This window comes from Apostichopus japonicus, chromosome 22, assembly GCF_037975245.1.
Source record: "Apostichopus japonicus isolate 1M-3 chromosome 22, ASM3797524v1, whole genome shotgun sequence".
Taxonomy (NCBI): domain Eukaryota; kingdom Metazoa; phylum Echinodermata; class Holothuroidea; order Aspidochirotida; family Stichopodidae; genus Apostichopus; species Apostichopus japonicus.
In genome coordinates, this window is record NC_092582.1 from 12,684,773 (window position 1) to 12,708,640 (window position 23,868).

Below are 23,868 nucleotides of genomic sequence, written 5' to 3' on the forward strand. Positions count from 1 at the left end.
GTATTTTTATTTTTTTTCTTCTCAAAGACCACCAGCATAACAATGGCTCAATCTTTGGGATGGATATTTTTAACCAATGATTACAACTTACCATTTTTAACCATTTTACATTTACCCTTCTTTAACTGATTGTAGCTTATAACCCCTGCTGTTGGGGATATTGCAGTGTGTACACGCTTACCCGTCATTGATGAAAAAAACAAATAAAGGTACAGGTTATATTAGGCATGGGAGAAAATACAACAAACTGCAGACTTCAGAGGATAAGTCATAATGAGTAGATATCACAGCAATCAGAGGTAAAGAGGAAATTAAAACAGATTCATATGGTGTAATTAAAAGTAATCGGCAATTAATTTTATGCAAGTACGGAAAGAACAAGAGATTGAATCTGGCATATTGGAATATTTTCAATGAACCAACCCAGCCCCCAATTGGTTTCACCTCATCATCTTGCTCATAACGCTCAATTGAACACAGTGGATACCAGATTTAAAAAAAAAACATATGGTAATAATGTACACTCTTTTAATCTCATTTTAACTCATTAAATCAAGAAAATAAAGATTCTCATTAAAATATTTAAACATCACAATTTGATAGAATATAATTATATACAGACTTGTTTTATATACAAAAACATAAAAACCCATCATTTAAGGGGGGGGGGGGGGGGGTGGGGGTGCAGATGATAAATTTGCAAAAAAAGATTTTTAAAAATTGCTTAATATATTAAGCATGGCAGAAATGGTTATGAAGGTAATTCTGTTGAATACATTTTTTTCTCTACTACAAGGAAAATATTGCAAAAACAACCATAAATTACTCCATCCTTGACAGTGTAAGGCAGACTTTGAACAAAGTACACAATGATATAGTAGAGACCTAAAAATTTAATAACGGAGTTTTATGATATTTCTGGAATATTTTATATACAAACTTGTGTCATCAATAGTGGTAAAGTGAAACAAGTTGAAAATGGCAGTTATTTTCATCAATTTCAAAAGCATCAAGTGAAAGCTTAACTATTTTACTTTATTTGCCATGAACGTACTGTACATAAACAAAAGCAAACAAGACAGAAAAAAGTATAGAGATATTAAATGCCTATTGGTAGACATAGTATATCTTAGCAGAGCAGGACATTGCAGCTGCTGATGATGTTCGTTTTGACAACATAGTGACTACAAATGGTAGACGTTGGACTCAAATGTTCAAGCAAATAAGACACTACAAGCCCAACAGCTCACTATCAGTAGCCATGCCATGTATCACTCATAGATAATTGGCTACACCTCTATCTATTAAAAGAAAACGTATTGTTAAAGTTGTTGGTTTACTCTTGTAATGGTCCCTTGCCTCAGTCAAAAACAGTTTTATACACACATTTAGAAGAAACATTTTTCTCTTTTCACTAAGCGTCACATTGTCTGCGACTAGAATATCTCGTTGGGAGCAATATACTAATATGACACCCACATTAATTTATCGATAGAAGTGCTGGTGCCAGACGGATAGACTTCAGTCATGACTGAGTCATGTTTAGAAGTTTTAATGGAAAACATTTAAAACAATGCTCTCTTGTTCCACAGACTGAAGTAACAAAGAAACATTTCGAGGTAAACAAACAACTTTTACAAACACTCTATAATAAAGTTACCAACATTGTGCAAATATGGAAAAAAAAACAAAAAACATATGTCTGGATAGAAAATGGATCTTGGTCATAAAACAAAACAAACGGTATTAAAAGTAATGGAAGTGTACAAGAATTTCCTTGCTTCAAGCTGGCAGTTTAATTCAGCAGTGTTTGCGACAGTTTTTCTTCATATATAGTACAGCATGCTGAAATATGCATCATTAGTAGGTCACTGTCAAAGGTGCTTGATGGTGCATTGCAAAAAAACACAAACAGGACAGATGGCTGTTTGTTCTGCAAAGGGGCACATTTTATTTGCCAGTCGGGCACATTTGCTATTTTGGAAAAAAGTGGGCGGGACACATGCCCCCCCGGCTCCTACCCCCCCTGCATGCAATTACGAAACATCATCATATGGCACTTGTGTGACTGGTGATACTTTGTGATAAAGAAAACATTGTATAACTATTTAAACCAAGTAAATCTTCCCATGCAGGTTTGTACTGTGTATGCCAATAGTTTGTATCTTCATGAAAGGATTTTAAACAGAATTCTTTGCTTTGAAACCAGTTGTCATATTTTGAATACATTAATGGCACTGTTCAGACAGAAGAGGAGGCTCAAAAATGGGGACAGTGCGGAATGACCTTGAAAACTAATTAACTTCCCTTCGAATGTAGAGAGAGAAAATTCAAATCTCTTTATAAATAACCGATTCCGCTCTTTTACGCAGCTATTCAAAAAATTCTATACGGAAATTAGTCCGGCAAACGAAATGTTGACGGTCGCATGTGGTGCACTCCTCACTGGAGATGAGGGATGAAATAATTTATGAGGAAGAGTTTTGATCAATAGCAAATGTTGATTTTTTTTTTACTAATCTTCTGAGGAATTTGTTTAACTTGTTGATCGATCTCAAATGCTAGATTCAGTCGATGACCACTTGGTACAGAAAATTTCTCAAGTGACCACTGATGTGTACAGTACCAAATAAAGCAAAATGTTTTATATACTTATGAAGTACTCTCAGAGTTTGATTACAAGTTTGTTTTAATGAATTCAACATCTAGTCCAAGGCATTACACTGAATGAACCTAAGACACCCTCAACTACACATCCAACCGGTCATGACCACAGAGAGTCCTATCGCTGTTTGGTATGCACAGCTCCTTTAAGGGGTGTCAATGAACAGTCACCAGGGTTAATAGAAATGTAAACTCAACAACAATAGTAAAATAACAAACATATGGTCAGAGGATGGGGCATTTCATAATTTTAATCTAAAATGTACCAGGTTATTAGTAGGCATGTGAGTGTATAAGCTACTAAACTTGCACATTTTTCTCTGAAGAAAAAAGTAAACAAGGAAATAACTTCTCTCACAATTTGTCCAGGCATTAATATGACTTAACTTTTTTTTTTTTTTGATGAGGTGAGTTCCAAGTTATGATGTCTGAAGCAACTGTAAGAGGTTCGACCTAATTACTGTCAATTTTATCTGAACAAAGAAACTTCTAGAATATAACATACAAATGTACTACGATTAAATGGCAGCCAGATAAATAATTCACGTTCAGAAATAAAAAGAAACAAAAAAAACATTGAAGTTGATATTTAAACCATGCTTCTACAAGCAGTTTTGAAAACTGGGTCAATTTCACAAAGGTGAACTTCAAATCAATCTTATAACCCTTTGTGAAAACGGGACCCCTGGATTTTATTCATTGTTGAGTAATGACCATCTTAATTGAGAAAAGTCTTTTTTATATATAAATTTTGGATTTTTTTTCAAAAATGAGCTTTTAGGTTACGGCTAAAACAGCAACTAAACTGTTCAAGTTATGACTTACATAGCCTTAATTAAACCAAATCTTGTTGAATCTTGTACCAAACAAATACATCACATATACATTCATTCATTCATATACATACAGTAGAGAGAATACCTCAATTTCTGCATACCGACAATTTTCAAAACCTTTGTAGTCTCGGTATCTTTTATGTTTGACTATTTTACGATCCATTATTAGTCCCTCGACAGTTCGAAGGGTTGAAATAAAACGGTGAGAGTAAGTTTGGAGGGATAGCAGCATGTATGACGAAGGGGAATGATGGAAAACAAGCTTAACCTCAGGCAAGGCAACAACTTTCCCATCCAAAATATTCCTCTAACGAAACCAATAGAAGCAATTTTTCAGGATCTATGTGAACATCTCCTCCAAGAAGATATTGCATAGCGGACTGTGATTTTGGTAAACAGAGACAGGCTTGCTAAAAGCTTTTTGTAATATGGACAGATCGAGAGAGAGATGAGAGAGAGAGATTCTAGTCACTGATTTAGTACACAGGCTTACATGTAAACAAATTAATGATTAATGGGTGACAGAAGACGAAACCTAAGATTACGTCTAACGGAGAAAGGACCAGACACAGAACGAGAGTTTGTGTGCATGTAAAATCGATACGTCCATTTCTTAATCAGTCATTTGAGGAAACCATCCAAAGAATACCAAAGCCAAAAAGGCATTGTTAGATACAAATAGTCATTTATATTATACTATATTTATTTGTTATGAAAACATCTTTGCACTGTCTATGTTTTGGTACAAAGACAGTATGTTGGGCTTGTTTTTGTTTTAAGTAGTGTTTGCTTTCACTTGCCAAAATTGTTGATTTGAACCAAATCACTATAAAAGAAAAAGAAAAGAGCTAAAATTAACTACAGAGTTCATGTAAATAATTAAGTTAAGAGAATGCTGAACCATTGTCAAACAAGTATAATAGAATCCTGTTTGAAAAATTCAGAAAAAATAAATTTCCAAATTTAAAAAAAAAAATTACCAAAATTTGTTTTGGTACAAAGACAGTATGTTGGGCTTGTTTTTGTTTTAAGTAGTGTTTGCTTTCACTTGCCAAAATTGTTGATTTGAACCAAATCACTATAAAAGAAAAAGAAAAGAGCTAAAATTAACTACAGAGTTCATGTAAATAATTAAGTTAAGAGAATGCTGAACCATTGTCAAACAAGTATAATAGAATCCTGTTTGAAAAATTCAGAAAAAATAAATTTCCAAATTTAAAAAAAAAAAATTACCAAAATTTGTTTTGGTACAAAGACAGTATGTTGGGCTTGTTTTTGTTTTAAGTAGTGTTTGCTTTCACTTGCCAAAATTGTTGATTTGAACCAAATCACTATAAAAGAAAAAGAAAAGAGCTAAAATTAACTACAGAGTTCATGTAAATAATTAAGTTAAGAGAATGCTGAACCATTGTCAAACAAGTATAATAGATTCGTGTCTGAAAAATTCAGAAAAATCATTTTCCTTTAAAATATTAGCCGAAGAAAAAAAAGGGAAAAGAAATAAAAAACAGATGCAAGGAATTTGAGTCATTCCATGAAATTGGCGATGGAATTTTCCCATATAAATTTATTTTCCATACAGCCAACAAATTATAACAAAAACAAGCAATTCATTGTTTGATATATATCTGTGTCACATTTGGTGTTAGGCATACAGTGCAGTAGTCCAGCATACAGACTAATGTACAGTTAGCAATGGAAAGGTCAACACACCTGCCCACACATGCATCCGTTTAACATATTTATCTAAATTTTTTACATTCCCTAATTATTTCTAAAAGTACATTATCATGGTTGCGTGATTATTCATAACACGAAAAGTATTAAAAATAATTAGACCCAAGAGATTGAATGCGTGATGAGGCTTCAAACTTTGGTTAAAGACACCGTTACATAATTATGAGATAGAGAGAGACATACCCTGGCCTATCTAACTTCCTTTTTTTAACAACATTTCTACATTCTTATTACATTTTATTCCAAGATCAACCACAGGTACGTGGGTCTAATAATTAAGTGCAAACATTTGCAAGCTTAGTTTATATGTTTACAGAATTACTAAAAAAATATTTAAAAAAAACAATTGACCGCAGCCCCAACTTCATGGTGTGACCCATTAAGGAAAGTACAAATAATGCAATATCTAGATTAGTATTAAGGGTCATATACTGCTAAACACATACAGGTAGGTAACAGACCTAGTAAACAGCCAGAAACATTGTAGTAGTTGTGCAGTCAGTTACTGGTATGACCAGACTTTTTGAAGATCCCACCCACTAAAGTCACAGACTGCATATACATAAGTATGAATATAAGAATAAACATTTACTAATAAGAACAAGTTTTGACAGACTATATTTTAAAATATATATTTATATATATATATATATATATCCATTTCTTTGAAGATACCCCAAAACTCCCTTTACCAGTGCAAAATTGCTCCACTTTGTTTCATAAATGTAATATTTACAGAGAATTCCCTGATGTAACCAATTTTTTTATTTTAGTTTTAATTATTTGAATGACTTTTTGGTAGATCTTTTGGGGATTGCTTCTGTCATAACTAACTAATGAATAAACATGTTGCATGGCCTTAATTTAGTCGCCAAGTTTATGACATTGTTTCATTTTTGTCAGGTCAGGGACTGCTAAATATAAAAATATCATATTTTGGGGGGGGGGGGAAGAATAGGTTTCAAAACCTTAATGTTGCAAAACCTTTCTCCAACTCCCATGAATTCTATCCATTATTTATTTCCGTAGTTTAGTTTTAAAATCTCTAACAATGCGTTGTACATAATGCTATTGCACTATCTCTTCCCTGTTGCAAAGTGTATGATCTAGCTTTACATTTTAAAAGCCTATAAATCACTTGATGAATATGACATCATTCACAAAGGGAAAAGGACTGCATTGCAAAACTATATCATAGGTACATACAGTAGACCATCAATGTCTTATATTGCAAGCTGTAATGTTTGATTTCTTTCAAAATGAGTTTTTTTCTTTCAGAAAAAAAGGAAAGATAAAAAAAGTAAAAAGAAGAAAGGACTGGCTTTCTTGAGGAAATAGACATCTGTGCCCCAAAGTAAACTCAAGGAGACTCAAATATTTGCCAAAAAAAACAGGCCTTATGGTACATGACTAATAACATGGAAATACAGGTATGTGCCCCCAGAAAGTTTTGAAAATATTTACCCTACAGGAATCCCAGGTTGTAGAAGGATATTCAGTGCCCTGCAATAATCTAACAGTACCAACCAAATTTGGTTTTATAGAATGCCTGCAACATTACCACACTTGAATACCCAACTTCTAGGATATGTTTTTTTTTTTCAATTTTTTTATTAACCCATGAAGCTGTTTTAATCTAAATTATATTTGAATTAATACACTGGCAAATTTCTACTAATGTAGCATATTTTGACAAATTTTGGGGAAAAAAGAAGAAAACAGTCTAAAAATCTCAAGCAGAATGCTTATCTTATTTTCAGGACATCACACAGATTGTTGTACTCAGACAGCTGGCCTGCCAACAATTGGAACATGAAATGCTCGTAGACGATGTGGCATAGCTTTTCGATTTCGGCAAATCTTAGGAGAATATCACCGACTCTTCTGACGTTCCTAGCGTCTCTGGAGAGGGCGTACTGAAACAAAGAGTCCTGGACCTTCTCCTGAAAAAGACTGATCCGAGAAGGCTGGTTGATGGCTACATCTAAAAGAGTGGAAACAAATGAAGATAGAAGAGAAAACTGTTTTAGGTAGTTTCCTCTTTTCCCACCTTGTTCTCTAAACATAAAATGGGAATGACATAGCATAGATCCAATATTCAAGGACATACATTGTACAAGAGTTACAAAGCCATGTAGTATATTTGACCAGTCTGAAAGAGCTAATTGCATATATCACAATGTGAATGAGCACGGGCTCAGAGCTGGTAAAGAGAGCAAATATATACACAAGAAATGTATCAAAAGTGACTGTAAATATTATAAATGCAAGGTCAAGTGGGGTGGGGGGGGAGGGGGCAGATTTGCTATCGATGGCACTAATGTTCAGCAAGCTGTGCACGTGTGCAGGTCAAGCAGAAAAATATATTTGTGCTAAAATTGGAAATTGCCTCCTCAAATCCTATACAATTTGATAAAAGGAATGGTGAACAAGTTGTAAAACACAAGATCACCACTCGCATTCTCGACTTTACAAGGCAAAGGTAGTTCCTTCCAAACCTACTTTTATCGCACTGTCCTAGCGAAGAGATAAACCCATGATGCATTCTCGTATATCAACTGAAAATTTATGAGGCCTACCTTCTTTCTTTTTATCCTTCTTCAGATTCCTTCTAGTATTCTAGACCTCATGTTACAGAAGGTATTTGTGAGGGATAATTTTTATTTTCACTTCTACGTTTTGTTTAAATTAAGTTAGGAGAAAGAGACTTGAATCTCCAGCTTATTTCAATGCCCTTTTGAAGCGTTTAAGGCCTCGAAAACATTTTGAGTTGTCCTGATCCATCATGGTTAGCTTTAAGATAGGACATCTTCACCATGAATGACATTCCAAAAGAATATTAAAAAGAAATGCTGTGGCATTTGGGAGTTTGAAGAGTTTTAAGAGTCTGTGTCTAGGGCTCATATAGTCATAGTGACACTAGCAGGCGGTGAAACTGTTCACTTTCACTTGTTTTTCAATATGAATTTAGACAGCGATGACAATGCAACCGATGTCTGATTCAGATCATGCTAAGAACTTTAATATTTTAGATATACTGTATATACAGTACCACACGTACAATTAACACAAATCTCTATTATAGAAAATTATAAATTGTAAAATAAAACTGAAATTCTGCTGTGTGTGGCTCAGCAATGTTATCCTTACATTTGCTCAAGTCTTCAGCCATGTTTGTGAAAGAACATTAGAAGCGTGATGTGTACTTCCAAACAGGGTCAAATTGTTTCTCACCTTTTAGGGGATTAAGTTGTTCATCACGAGTGCCCCATCACACAAGCTAATGTGAATGATCGGATTTGCTTACTTTAAAACATTCACTAATCTACTACTAAGACTAAATTCTCTAGAGAAGAGAAATTCCAAAACTTAGAATGAGAATGAGAGTGCTAAGGTTGTGGGGAGACAGGTAAGCAAGGAACAAATTCAATGAATTTTTCTTCCAGACATACAGTAAACTGAGCATCGAATACTAAGCAATGCGTGTAAGTTGTCATCATACTGGGAGATATATATAGAACACACTGCATGTTGTCAGGATTTTGAATCTTTACAGGAATTTATACAGATTCTAATACTAATCAGGAAACTAATTAGAATCACAAATGACTGTTGAAACCTTTCTATAAGCTATCCCCCAACCTTTCATAGTTGTGTGGTATCTTAATATTCAATAAAAACACAGCTAGGTGCCTTTATCAGATCTATGAACACTGCACTAATAGATGTTATACAAATGTAGGTCGGGGCTACATGTGTATATAAACTGAGCATTACATATGAGCTTTAGAACTATCAGACTTTCCATCAGTGTAGATCAATGCCTGCGGTTTGGAAAGAAGCCTGAGAACAAACAAACTTAACAATGAACAGTAATCCATGCACATACATAACTGAAGGCTTGCAGAACTTATTGTTAATATGATTTTAAAAGGGACGCAACATCTTAATAATTGTTTGGGTCTGCTCAGAAAAACTTGCATTCCTGCGGTCCTCTACGACAACAGGCACTTTAAAGTACCTCTACAGGAACATACAATTGTTATTTATAATAGTGACGGATTAAGGAGCAAAGAACGGATTACATAGACTTGGGACCCCTTACAGTAACAACTATCAGTTCTACAAACATATGTAATCTGTTCTTCGCTCCTTAATACGCTTCCTGTATAGTCATGGTTTATTTGGTGCTAATTCCATCAATGCAACTTACACTTATCTAGCGTCATACTTTCATTTGTGTTACATTTTGTACTTTTCATTCAAAAATTCCAATATATTTTCTAAAACTTTACTCCTTATTTGTCAATTATGAGTCATATCTTATTTCTCTGGTTTTCTCTTATTATATATTTCTTTATACATATATATATATATATATATATATATATATATATATATATATATATATATATATATATATATATATATATATATATATATATATATATATATATATATATATATATATATATATATATATATATATATATATATATATATATATATATATATATATATATATTGTTTGAATAAACAATGACAATGAACAATAATAGCTAACTATTATGGCACAGCAACTTCATTTTTGCATCAATTGGTTTTCAATGGCAATCCAAGAACAATGTACTGTTACTGTATGAATGCATATTTTCAAAGTCATTGCCTAGGGAATATATCTAAACTATACGGTTCATATAGTCGCTCATTGACGGTGGGCGTTATGGATATACTGTACATTCATTTCATAGTTTTTCAGTTACTCCTGTTGTACATAATACAGGGTGGTATGAACCCAAGGAATATTTGAGTTTGAGCAATCATAAAAATGATTTTGACTTAATAATTTTGTTGTGATGGGGCACCTGATATAAGCTCGAAGTTATGAAATGGAAATTACAGTAGTTGCCATATCCAGTATATATAATGTTCAACAAATCGTAAAGAATATAAAAGGTTAAACCACCCTGGGATGATAGAGCCTAACATATTGTTGCAATATAACCCCAATCCTCCTTTCTGAAAGTGCCCTCGTTGTTGTCCACTTCAACCCCTACCACCCCCTTCCCTCCCAGCCCCGCCCCCTCCTTGTGGAGTGAGACCGTCATCACGTCATCGTCACGTGGCACTTATAATGCAATATTTCTTACCGACTTAAGAGCTAACCTTTGGAATAAAATTTCTCAAGGATGTAATGATGACTTATCTTTGTTTACCCTGTCTGACTGCTATTTGGGGCAAACAGCAACATAAATCAACAAACAGGTCTATTAAAACATAACTTTAATCTGTCACTATCATATTTAAATATGCTAGAAAGTAAGATAGTAATCTCAGTCATGCTCTAACTCCACTTTGTAGCTTCTTCAAAGGGCATGCCCAAGGTCATTTCCATCACCCAGAGAGTTCAATCAGCTAAGGCAAACTAATACAAGTGTTTTTAAATACAAAACAGACGACTGATAGCGGTATCTAAATTAGTCGTTTCCTGAAATAACTTATTTGTCATCTATTTTAACATTGACACCTTCCAACCCAAAGACAATAACAAGATTTCTTTTAGATGTACTTATTCAGTTTATTACTGTACCTAGCAGGGGGCAGGGGGGGGGGAGGGAAGTTTTCTATGTTTTCTATTTTCTTCATAATTGTCTATGTGTTATATTGTGTGGAATTATCACTTTTTAATGAACACACACATGCTGAAACAATGTTCTTTTTCAAAGGTGTACCAAATTAAGGTGAGTAGGCTTTAGAAAAAAAAAAAAAATTCCCCAATGTGATTTTACGTTACGAAAATAAGTGACTTTCGAATATGACTGAATATATTACCTGCTGCTAAGTGTTGAAATTTCACAAGAATTAATTTAGAGGTCTGTCAATAGAAATAATGACAAATACACTTTGTCCTCAAGTATTACTATACGTATCTCAAGACATAGTAGAACTCATAACATAATATTGACATTAAAATACACCCAACATAAAAACATCCACATCTTTGTAACTTCCTGCACTATGCTATCAAGATACAATTTTCTATCAATAGCGCAGATAAATTATGACTTTCTTGAAACACTAATTTCAGATCGTTGCGATATCCATCCCTTAATTTAAAGGGGTAAGACTGGAAGTCATCAGACAACATACCTGAGTTCAGCAGCACTAAGAGTTTGAGTAGAGCACATTCTACGGAATCCAATTTCAAGGCTTTGAAGAAGCGGATGATGTCTGTTAAACTTTTCAAAAAGTCGATGAAGATGGCCGACTCGAAACATTCCTGCAAGTCTATCACTTGGCCGTCTCTGAGTTGGACCGTCTGGGGATTTTCCATAACAGTCAGACAGTAGTGGCTCAGCATCAGCTGAATCCAACGATTCCGGAACAAGTACTCTTGATCTTGTTTCTGAGAGAAAGAAAAAAAATTTGGACAATGAGAAAAAAGCCAATTGGCTTAGTGATTCCTTGCCACATTTCACATGAAAACATTCAACAGTAACACTGCATCCAGGACTTTTCAAGTGCTGACCATTCTTGACTTCAAGTGGTCAGCAAGGTCCTTGCAATACTGCGGCCAAACTGCATATCAACTCTCCAGTTCATAATTTACTTAAAGATTTTTTTCGAGTTTGCAAGGTTCTCGACTTTTGATTATAAGGTGTCCTGTGCTCACCGAGGGGGTTCTACATACCAAGTGTAATGTTTAACAAATCTTTTAGATTGCAATTTTTGTATTTTACCACGTTTCAGACTTCCCACCAAGACTGAACATGCATCTGACCTTAAAAAAATAATTAATTTGTGCTATCTGGTTATAAATTAATATTATTTGTCCATCTTAAAGGGGATGTTCATGTTCTCGACATAAGGTTTCAAGCCAAAAAGCAGTTATCAATTGTCAATCTCGAAGGAGAAGTTCAAAATGACAAGTTATCAAGTACTTGTCAAAATCTTGAAGTGGAAGTTTGTGGTTTCATTTATGATCAGAGAAAACAGCTATCGAGTAATCCTCACACAAGGCTCAACAGCACATGCCCATGTCATTCACCCACCAAGTTATATTGTAAGTTCTTCTGGATTATGGTTTGAACTCTGTTGACCATGTAACCTTGTGAAGTCTTACATAATTTAACTTAATTGCTTTTACCTTTGACCTCTGACCCTATGATATCATTCATGGAGGAATTACAATACATCCAATGCTCAGGTGAACAACACACCCACCAACTTTGAAGTCCATTTATGACACTTTTTGGCTAATTACACACACACACACAAACTCATGAACATGTTCATAGCTAGATTACTTTTCAAATGTCGTCACCATAAAATGGTACAATCCACCCCCATCTTTAACCCAAACGTGCCTCCCAGCTAATCCACACTTAACCATCAACCTTCAGTTCAGTGCCCCGAGCCTGAGGTATATGAAGATATGCATGTGGTTGCACACAGATTCATAGAAGTACATCATATCATTCTCAGACCATTAATGTCGAGATTTGAGATAACAACATTAAACAATTTTCCAGAAATTGTTTATGCCAAAAGTGCAAATGACATTTAGAATTTGAGTGGTTTATATTTCTGTTATTGAAACAGATTAATACTGTTTGTTGATTGTAATTTGTGCCCGCTCAAAGTTCATCTATCATATAAACAATATTTGTTCTTCACACTTCAAATTTTATAGGTCACTGAACACCAAGTATATCATGTGTACACCTTAATTCACTAAAATGGGGCAAGGACTACACCAAGCCCCTCCCACTCTTTGTTGTATCACCTACCTTGATTGGAACAAACAATAAAAATCACTTCCATCATTATAATACTAGATCTAGTCTTTCATCCAAATTTGTTTATTTTTTGTTATATTCTACAAAAATATGGTGTTAAAACATTTTATTATACTAGTTTTATTTTATGGGACTCAACACCTGACAAATTTCAAAATCCATTAATCTTAATATCTTTAAATTAGCAATTAATAAAACAAAACTTTTACAATTAAACTGAAAGAAGAAAAGAGCTATATATTTTTATACTTTTAGAAATTTATGTTTTATATACATGTGTTTGGATGTATTGTTTTTTGTAGGATTTTCATGTTTATAGTGGAAATAGGGACAACAGTGGAAATATGTCGCATTGTCAGACTTTTCTGCGTCATCCGGGCTGCACTTGGTTTTGGTTCCCATTCATCATGTATTTTTCGACATTTTTTTTTCTTATTTTGAATGCTGTGCAAATATATCAACCAAACCAAAATCAATCAATCAATAATAATTATCCTATACCATTTCTATATACAGTACTGTACACAAACTGTGCCGAAGTAATGAGATCAATAATTGTTTAGTTGTTGACTTACTGGGATGAACAATCGACAAAAACCTCCTTCAGGATCTACCATTCAGAACACAGACATGTAGACAGATTGGAAAGTGACAATGTAAATTGGAAACAGCTACAGTAAGAGAGTCGATTTTTGAATTTCAAAGTCAATTCAAAGTCAATTTCAAAGTCAATTTCAAAGTCAATTTTTGAAATTTAATTCCCTTTTTTTGGGGGGGGGGGGCTTTTCGAAGAGGTATAGCATGCAATAACTTGTGTCATCACACATCACTGACATTAGACTGTCTTTGCTTTTTCCTTTTTTTCACTGACTTGTGTCATCACACATCACTGACATTAGACTGTCTTTGCTTTTTCCTTTTTTTCACTGACGACCTTCAACATTGGTAAAGTTCATTTGATGAGGTCTCTAAGTCTAACCCATCATCCCATCAAATTGGTTGTATTATTTATTTTCCAAGTTTATATGATCAGTTCAACATTTAAAGGAAAACAAAAGGCAGTTTTGGTGTACTGTCCATTTAAAGTATGATAATTACAGATTGTAGTGCCATAAACTATTCAAAATAAGATTAATATTTATCTACTTAAAGAGTATTATTTCTAATTTGATGGAACAATGCTGTGAATTAGTTTGAGAGTTAGATCTGGCTTTGCCAAGCTCTGCCATAACATGTACTCTCAGACTGAGTGAAAAAAGGGTACCTTCCTAATTCATACCATAAATACTAAATATACCATTTTTTGATTTGTGTATGTACACTTCTTTTGATGTAACTGTGTATCAAACAAGTTAAAAAATCTGTGTTGTAATTTTTCAATGTTTATCTTGGCCTTTGAGAAGCAATATGTCAAAAGATTGGGTTGATTGGCTCGGTGCTAAGTTTAAACAATGGTTCTGGCATATTTTCTCGGGCATAAAAAGGGGCTGTTGGGCCAGTTATTTTTGGGATGATTCAACCCGTGGCCATGCTTACTTTCACTCTTGTGTAAGATAATGTGACATGTCAAGCACTCTCAAATGACCAATACTATAGATAATTGACATGCATACAGTGTATGAAGTTATAGGTTTTGTGGCAAACAAAACATGTTTTTTTATGGTCAATGTTCATTTCCTATTTAATTACACCAATTTGTGTAGCACCGCCTTAAATAATGGGTGTCTGTACCAAAATCATCTCCAATTCAGGTTACAGTGTACCCTTTGTATTAAACAACTGCACTGCAGAACCCATAAATGCAGTGACAGTAATACGCATACAGTACTACCTATAGTTTGTGCCAAATTTTGGTTTTGCACTTTTGAACTCTGAAATGACTTTATTTCTCCTACATGCAGAGACATGTAGAGACACCCAAATGCTGGAGACAACAACACAAGGTACAGTATCCATAAATTGTGGAGAGATTGTAAACAGCCTTACAGTCTGAGCACAATAAATTGGCCAATGGAGAGATGCACACACTTCAAAAAAATTATATTAAAGGGGCTGTATCACAGGGGATGCTTCCCACACTATAATACAATATTTACTGTATGACCATCATTGAATACACCATACTTTTGTCACACATACATTGGGCCTTCACATTTGTAAGGTGGCCAAACACATATTTTTCTTGTTCATCGAAACACTCATGACTGTTACGACCCTTAACGGACCTAGGTGTCATATAGGACGAATACAAATATTTTTCCACTAGAGATAAAACCTACTTGTTGCAAACAGATTGTCATCCCCTGCTTGATAATGCTAACGTAAAGAAGAAAGAAAAGACTACATGTTGTATATATGTTTAAGTATACTGTACCTCTAGCTCCCTGAAGTAAGGCAGACCTTGTACCCACTCGTACAAGAAAATTAAATGATGATCTACCAAGTGGCAAATCCCTCTTAATATGGTTTCCTCTGAATGACCACTGATCTGACAACAACTGGCAATGGGTTGAACATCCAGGAAGGCATTGTGAACTAAGAGTTCTTCTATGAAAAGGGATGCGTTAACGAGAGCTTGTTCCTGTGTGCTGCTGCTCGGACCTTCCTGCGCCTCTCCCGGGTTCTCCGCCCTCCTTTTCGGTGCCTCGCCTTCGCACTCGTCTCGGTGCTTGAGGTTTCCGGCACCGAGGTGTCGTTTCCTCCGTTTCGGTGTGGACTGCGAGACGCCGCCGTTCTGTTGTTGGACTTGTAGCTGTTGCCTACGCCTGTATTCTGACGAACCTTGGTACATCGAACGACCTCCTCTCTGGCGATCTCCCCTTATGGCTGGGAGAAAAGATAGGTGATACCGATCATATTAACAACTATGGGGAACCTGGGTACATTTAACTTTCACACAGAATTATTGAAACAAATTAGGGAGAGAGAGAGAAACCGCAAAACTTACCGGAATTGGGTATAATTTAGGAGCAATGATAGCTTAGACGCCTCCTTTCTACTGATATGCAGCACTGCAGGTTGACAGGTTGAGATGAAAAAAAAATCCTAACCATCATTCCTGCTATTTAAAATTAATTCTGTAAGGACATTTCATTAACAACAGTCTGCTGTCATCTATTTATAAAGTTCTGGAACATGTATGTTGTGTACTAATGACCAAAATACAAAACCTTTAAATAGATCAATCCTGTCAGCTCTTAAATTGTGCCGGCTCATAAATCTCAACATGTCACAATGCCCCCTCTCCCTCCCCCGGATCACTCCTCATCTCCATTTTCGCAGTAAGAAATTTACTACTTTGCAATGAGGCCTTCGATCTCACAGTCTTAGCACCTAACAAATGCATCTTTCGAACAGTGCTTCATATTATCGATAGGAAAAAAATGGTACAGTCCAACTTCTGCAAAAAATTAGCGATGTAGTCTCGAAATACTGTCATTTCAAGCAATTAAGTTACAGTATATAGCAGGGCCAATCATAATGTGTAGCACGTTTGTGAACTCTGTAATAATTTCTCTCATCGGATACTACATTTTCTGTGTCTAAAACTGCTATAAATCTTGACACTTGTATTTTTCTATAGCAACTTGACTATTTCATGTATATCTAGCATTTAGCGATACGATACTGGATAAATTATTCCCTGTTTAGCGACTACACAGAAAAAAAGTTAAAACCAAGGAGGAACTGTTAACCTTCAAATAATTACTAACCCAAAAGTATCTTCAGCTGTACAAATATGCCACTGTGTGAATTGGCATATCTTGCTGACCTAATAAGAGCGGTAACTAGGTCAAGTATGCAGAGCTAAATAATGCCATGGTACATGCTACATATATACTATATAGATCCCAAACTCACAGATGCATGGGATTGGCTATGAATGAGTCTCAATATTCAATATAGCTGCTGTTTCAAGGACGTCTCTGCAGTTTAGTTGTCAAAGGAACTATGGAGGTATAGTACTGTATGTATATACACACACACAGATATAATTCAACACACTGATCTATATTCAGAATTACTGACAATATATTGTGTCCAATTTACTGCAGTGCACTAAAACCATGCATGGTTTCTAAAATGTTTTTAGAAAGGTTCTCTGGAAAATGTTGATCAATGTTTTAACTGTCTGTCAAAACAAATAAGAAGAGGAATTTGACAGGACTTTATAATGTTAAAACTGTTCACTTTGAATGCCAAAAAGTCTTATTCTTCTCAAAAGGCATATTATATTTATCTAATGCAATTGCAGCCTATACGCATACTGTATATAATCCTTGGTACATATTTAGAACTAAGTTTTATCTTTGGTCGTAATTGATGCTCAGGAAAAGTGAAGATTGCTGTGAGATCATGCAAAGTATGACAGCACTCAACTTAGAAAACCCATAAAACACTAAAACCAGTCCCATTTTCTTTGCTGCCCTGTGCTGTTGTAATTACTGCAATCTATTCAGATGGGATGGTTGCTGTTCTATATGCTATTGGTGATAATTGCCAAAATTGTATTTAACAGAGTTTTTGAACCAGATCTCTAAGAGCATTTGTAAGTGATTCTTTGTCAGAACCTTGTGCTTGCCTTAAAGGTATATTCCTGTGCCCAGAGGTAATATCACAAAGCTAGTAAATATATGCCACACTTTTTAATAGTTTAAGGCACCATCCAAATACATCTTGTCCTATCTCTAGACATTCAGTTTTTTTATATATATTTTTTATATTATTTAATTTTTGTTTTCAGAGTATTGTTTCCTTTCACCAATTTCTCTCCGGTATCTGTATATATTTATCATATTCAAATGGGGAAAATATTCTATAAGCAATGCACTTCTTTTTCTCCTTTTTCATGCATTTTTATACAGTAGCTTAAATATTCATGATGAATATTTTTCTTTCTTTCTTCGTACCTGTCTCTGTATTGTATTCAAAATATTTGTTTAATACTTTGTTAAACATTCATGTACTGTTCACAATTGCTGGAAATAAATTGTTTTCATTGGCATGGTTATTTGAATGACACTCTGTTGGCTGGCTAAACCCTCCATTCTTCCCTAACATAATTCACAATAAAATGGTCTGTTATGTCAAAAAAAAACAGCATTGTTTTTCAAAGGTTTTCACTTTCCTATTATAATCTTGAAAGCGTTTTATTCTTGAAGCCTGAGGCATTTGCTATGTTGGTTTAGCTACCACTGTACATTTGGAATTTCATCAAAATGCAACTGGTTTTTTTTTTTGGGGGGGGGGGAGATATTTAGTTCTGTGATTAAGTTAGTAAAACTACATTTTCAGCTGAATTGCAGGGATGACATGATTCTGTTGCCACATCTATGCATTCCCAAAGTACCACACCATTATAAAAACTTGGATACATACTTTGCCATACAAAATGATATGAGGAAATGGTTTTGTCCTAAAGGTGCAGAAAATTTCAAACCATTTTTATTTAGCGTTCAACTTCCCTTAACTATATGGCATGATTCTGATAAAGTTAGATATATCGATTTCCACCACACCTGACGTTCAGATTATTAAATTAAGTTGATGAATTCAAAGGACCTTTTATAGAATTTAGTCTCTTATATGTGACTATCAAATGGCGAATTAATTTAATTAGTCCATATGGAAATGTTAACCAGTCCTGTTAAAATGCACTGCAAGCTGTACTTCTACTGTACAACAGTTGAACTTTTGCGAAATGACAATCTGAACATCTGAAGTTCCTCAGATGTAACACAAAACTCAATAGGGAAACATTTAGACTTTTATTACCCCAACTTTAACACATTTACAATGTGTTACAAAGGTGTGAAAGATAGACAGTGTTAACTGTACAGTACAGTATTCAGCCAGGGTTTGGGTCCAGTGGAAATGGAATTCAAGAAACATTGGATTAACATAATTTACATATACGCCTACACTGATGAGCCAGAATGCCATCAAAAATTTTGCCATTCCAGAAATTTAGAATATTTAATTATTTTAAACGCTAATATCTTGAAAAACAGAATAGCTGTAGAAACAATAAAAGCACTATAATTTTTTTTTTTTGGACCAAGATATACCTGGACTAAAATTCCAGAAAGGAAAGTTATCCTTAAAATGTGGTACCACTAGAGTTTTTGTGGTCTAAATTTAATTCCAAATGCAGTTTTAATGAAAAGAAATGCTTCAGCTCAGATCCTTATTGATTTCATACCCTGAGTATGAAGCAACTTAAACAAGGCTACTTTAACGGAGTGCTGCAGGAAGTCGATGCGAGTGTTAAAGGTAAGCGTCATTTGAAATTTAAGCAATGTCAAATACAGAACCTCGCTGGTTAGTACAATCTAGCAGAATAGTTTATATTCAACCGTATGTTACCGACTGAAACCTTCATATTGATGTGTCAAATAACGTGGCAATGAAAATTTCACAAACCATTTTTTGAGTGAACTTCTTTAAGGAACTTCTAAATATCGCCAAACACATTCCACTTAAGTTACTGTAAAATACAGTAAATCAAACACCTGTTTAAGTGTTTCTCAAGGTTGAAAGTAGCAAGACTCCAATATCATGGCAGTGATGGTACAATGGCACTATTACAGTCTCAAAAGGGCACCAGGGTAATTTTCCAAATCTGATACAGGGAATTCTAGAGGTTATCCACAGTTTCTCGTTTCACAATATCAATGCCAACATACATACCAGCATGACTTACAGTAAGGATCCAGAAGGGCAAGGCAAGATTTTTCGGGGCAAGTTAGATATTGCTTCATATTTGTCTGGTAATGGCATGGTAGTGATGGTACAATGACACTATTACAGCCTCAAAAGGGCACCAGGGTAATTTTCCAATTTGAAAGAGCACATATAGGTATTTGTTTTTCCAAATGATAATTCACACCTACAGATATTACAGAATAAAAAAAGTTTGAAAGAAATTTCTCAAACAGACAGAAAAGATAAAGGGAGAGTCAAACACATAGACTCAACTACTGTATATCTCTTACTTTTTCCAACGCTGCTGCATATGATTTTGTCTAATGCAGAAGTCACTGGAGTTTCGGTCAACTTCTGAGCCCCGTTTCAATTTAGTACTAAAGTTTCGTGAATATGCTATGAGGGTACCAAAAGCAAATTAAATAAGGGGCACAGCAGGTGTTGCCATAGCAAAACAAAATGTTGATTTGCAAGGTCTGCATGGCAATTGGTAGGGGGCACAAAGGCAAATTTACAAGCCTACCTTGTCATGACTGGGTTTTCGGACCAATGTAAGCCAGCTCAGCTCACTACTTGGAAACCTACGTTGAAACCAAAATAGGCTTTCAAGAGGGTAGACCTGTGTGAAACTTCATCAAAACACTTACCTTCTAATTTCATGCCTTGAGTAATGCACTTTTGAAACCTGCAGGCGGCACAGTGTTTCCTACTTCGAAGATTCATCTCACAATTGCCATTTCTAGCACATCGCAGACGCTCGTTCCTCTTATTCTGAACGGTACGTTTGAAAAAGCCCTTACAGCTTTCGCAGCTATAAATTCCATAATGGTAGCCAGATATCTCGTCGCTACATACAGGGCACTTGTTATCTTCTGGTCTCCTGTTTGACTGTAATTCCATGCAGTTAGAATCAGGCTCAACCTTTACATCCAAAGCTGTTGCTGCTGAACCATGGTTGTTTGTTGTCTGGCAGGATGGGCTACCAACATCAGGATGCCCTGTAGCAGTGGAGGGAAGGCCAGACTTGGAACAAGGAGCGACGACATGTGGCTCCTTTGTGGATTCCCTTGAGTTAGGGCTATTATTCTGAGTACTGGTAATGCTACCTGTAGGGCTGTCCATGGAACCAGGACTCAAAGGCAAAGATAAAGACAGTGGGCTAAGGACAGGGTTATTCCTGAGATTGTGGAAACCTGAGACAGTATGATCTGACAGTTTATGAAAATCAGTTTCAATGGGCAGAGCAGATTTGGTTGACAAGTTTTCCGCCGATGTACCTGCATGAGGTGTAAAGTGGTAACTTCCTGTGAATGATGTTGACGGTGATGAGGATAACCTGCTCCTAGAGATCTGTAAACTTGAATTCCCAAACCTATCGCTGAATACTTTAACCTCTTGGGAACTCTCTGTCATGGTAGGCTCTAACTTTGGAATACATTCGCTCGATTCCTCCGCTAAATCGACAGATACAGCTGCCGGATGCCCGGCCTTCATTTGCTTCAGTCGGCTGAGCATGGCCATTTTGTCCTTCATAATCACGTCCTCTAACCTTTCTTTCCTTTCACAATAATCAAACTGGTTCTGACTTCTCCCTGGGTCAATCAAGTATGGCGGCGTTGTACTGACATTATGCTGCGAAGCTCGAAGGTTCTGGTTATCTTTCCTTCTCGAGTGAACATCACTAGATGTGGACCTCCGAGAAAATTTCCTTTCATCGTCGTCATCACCATTGTCTTCCTCCTTATCACAATCTGTTTCTACTGGCCTAGCGATGTATTTCCTACCATTGATCTGGAGGTATATCTCTCCTGAGTGTTCGATCTCCTCTTCCCGTTGCTCGCAGGTTTCTGAAGTTCTATTGTTTTGAAGAATCCATTCTCTAGCATTTCTTTGCCTGATCTCTGCCTCTTCTAAGCGACTTGCTTCCAAGAGCAGCCTCTCTTTTTCTGCATCACAAGCAGCGATCATCTGTCCAATTGACATATTCCTCTCAAGTGAAGAGCAGGCTCCCTCCCGAAGATGGTTTTGCCCAAAGTTTGCTACCTGATCGGGATGCTTTAGAAACTGCAAAGAGTGTGGTGTATGTTGGCTGTCTTCAGGCAAACAGTCTCTGGGGGGGTTTTGTAATTGAACATAGTCCAAGTGTGATCCACTTCTGCCATTAAAAAGACCAGATGGAAAATGTCTTTTGGAACTTTTCGAAGATTGCAAAGAGTTCCAAGTAGCAATTCTCTTTTTGGGAGGAATGGGAACATGACGGACATAGGAGGGAACATCACTCACATCTGACTCCATAGCAACCGAATGGGAAATGCTAGAAATAATAAAAGTTCACTCTGAATAATCAAGACTACCTGGTGACTAATATAGTTACTGGTCAGATGGGTTCATCGCAAAAGCACTTTCGTATGATTTGGAAAGATTTCCCTACTTCAGGTGTACAATTAGAAAAGGTAACAGTTGCTTCTGTCCTCTCTTATTGAAAACTGGAAGAAAAGATGAGAAAAATAAAGCATTCTATCTATGAAAATTCATACAAGACTACTTAAAATTTGAAGATGATGACTTATATGAAATAATCATTAAGATTTTTAATTAAAAGGAACACATGTACTGTACCTCTGTTCCATGAAATTAAGTACCAATTCTGGCTATAAAAACTCTGACTCTGACTTGACAAACTAGTACTACAGGTACTACTAGCAAGTAGCATACAGATGGCAAATCCTAATTTCTGAGGCAGTTTGTACCATTGGTTACTTGAAGACTACTCATTGTAGAAGTTCAGGTTGTTTTGTTTTTGTTGAGGCTGTGCAAAATTGGTGTAAAATCTGATCCTCAAACACAGCAACAAGATTTGCTATAATTGCATGGTACATAAAAAAAAATTAGGCCTATCCTAGCCCTAGTAGTAGTAATATAACGAACAAGTTTGTCATATATTCTGAGGTTATTGAGAGTGTATAGTACGTATGGGTGAGTAGTGCACACGTAGTTTTGATAAAGATTAAGGTTAAAACTTACGCTAATTAACCGTACTACAAATACTTATACGCAAAAGTTGGGCACTAAGTCTGTGATCAAAAGTTGTCAACAATGTAGCGTTGATTCCTACAACTGCCACTGCGGACATACGCGTAACATCCAACACTAACAGTTAGCTAGTATACTAGTAGTAGAACTGTACCCCGTTCTCCTCCGTAGCCATGTTAACGATGACAAAGTAAACCTAGACCTAGTCTAATTTCTGAACTTAATAAATTGAATTTGAACAAAGAATGTGTATCAAACTAGAATGTAAGCTTACATGTTGCAGCTACTCAGTACTTGCACGATAATTGATTGTTGTGAATATTTCCTTGCTTCTTAGTCGGCAATGTGTACTGTACTACTACTACGACTAGGACAGTTGTACGCTATATTTGTCGTAATACACTGCACATAACCATATCTTTGAACAACGATAGAAATGAAGTTCTATGGACTCAACCTACATCTATATCTGTTGATGATGGCAAGGTCGTGAACGCGATAACACAGTCCATGCATTCGGTCGACAATCAATTGGCCATCGCCTTACGTCTGTTGACGCGTAATTCATAGTGTTATATAGTGTTCGAATTATCAGAAACGACCTTCCGTTCCTTGATATAGGTGCAAATAATGCTAGAACCAACCTTGCAAATCAGCCGCAACTAACTAGAACTGTACAGTAAGCGACCAGCAGGTTGTCCAGCGCCAACTTTAAAACTATGGCTACGGGTCAGGCACGTACAGTAGGTGCTAGTCACGTAAAGAAGTAAAGGTGGAGGAGGAGGGGGGTGGGGGAGGAAAAGAAGGAGAAGGCGAAGTAAAAGGAGGAGAAATCGGGAGGAGGAGGTACTTTAACCTTTATCTTGACCAGCCAAGTCTCTGGAAGAAGAATAAGAAGAAAGCAGTTGTTTCTTGTGGAGTTCAACAGTCAGAAACCAAACCGAAATTATCCATCTCAATTTTCGCATGGTAAACCAACTCAACTAAAATAACAGTTGCTACACCGTACGATAAAGGGCGCTGATTTGATCATTTCAGTGTTGTAGCAATATTACCACAAACGTGTCTTGCGAAACTACTTGTAATGTTAGTAA

The 23,868-nt window shown here is 35.7% G+C and overlaps 1 protein-coding gene across 3 annotated transcripts; it reads right to left on the reverse strand.

The window, feature by feature from the left end:
• Positions 1 to 3: 3 nt before the first annotated feature.
• On the reverse strand, positions 4 to 23,743 carry LOC139963991 (uncharacterized). Of its 3 annotated transcripts, none has more exons than XM_071965274.1 (5): positions 23,236 to 23,743; positions 20,389 to 22,227; positions 15,411 to 15,862; positions 11,388 to 11,643; positions 4 to 7,221 (listed from the first exon to the last, which is right to left on the reverse strand). In XM_071965274.1, the coding sequence occupies exons 2-5, from the start codon at positions 22,034 to 22,036 to the stop codon at positions 6,983 to 6,985; spliced, it is 2,595 nt and encodes an 864-aa protein (XP_071821375.1). In that variant the 5' UTR covers positions 22,037 to 22,227; positions 23,236 to 23,743; the 3' UTR covers positions 4 to 6,982. The 3 variants fall into 3 exon arrangements, with proteins under 3 accessions (XP_071821375.1, XP_071821373.1, XP_071821376.1); XM_071965272.1 differs by lacking the exon at positions 23,236 to 23,743 and adding an exon at positions 23,049 to 23,210; XM_071965275.1 differs by lacking the exon at positions 23,236 to 23,743 and adding an exon at positions 22,766 to 22,945.
• Positions 23,744 to 23,868: the final 125 nt, after the last annotated feature.

What these genes read in the sequence shown, in the direction of transcription:
- LOC139963991 (XM_071965274.1), bottom strand. Translation starts at nt 22,036, where the DNA reads ATGGAGTCAGATGTGAGTGATGTTCCCTCCTATGTCCGTCATGTTCCC. An exon ending in TCAAGGCATGAAATTAGAAG is followed by an intron (nt 15,863 to 20,388) that starts GTAAGTGTTTTG and finishes CTTTTCTCCCAG; the next exon opens with CCATAAGGGGAGATCGCCAG. An exon ending in CTTAGTGCTGCTGAACTCAG is followed by an intron (nt 7,222 to 11,387) that starts GTATGTTGTCTG and finishes CCACTCTTTTAG; the next exon opens with ATGTAGCCATCAACCAGCCT.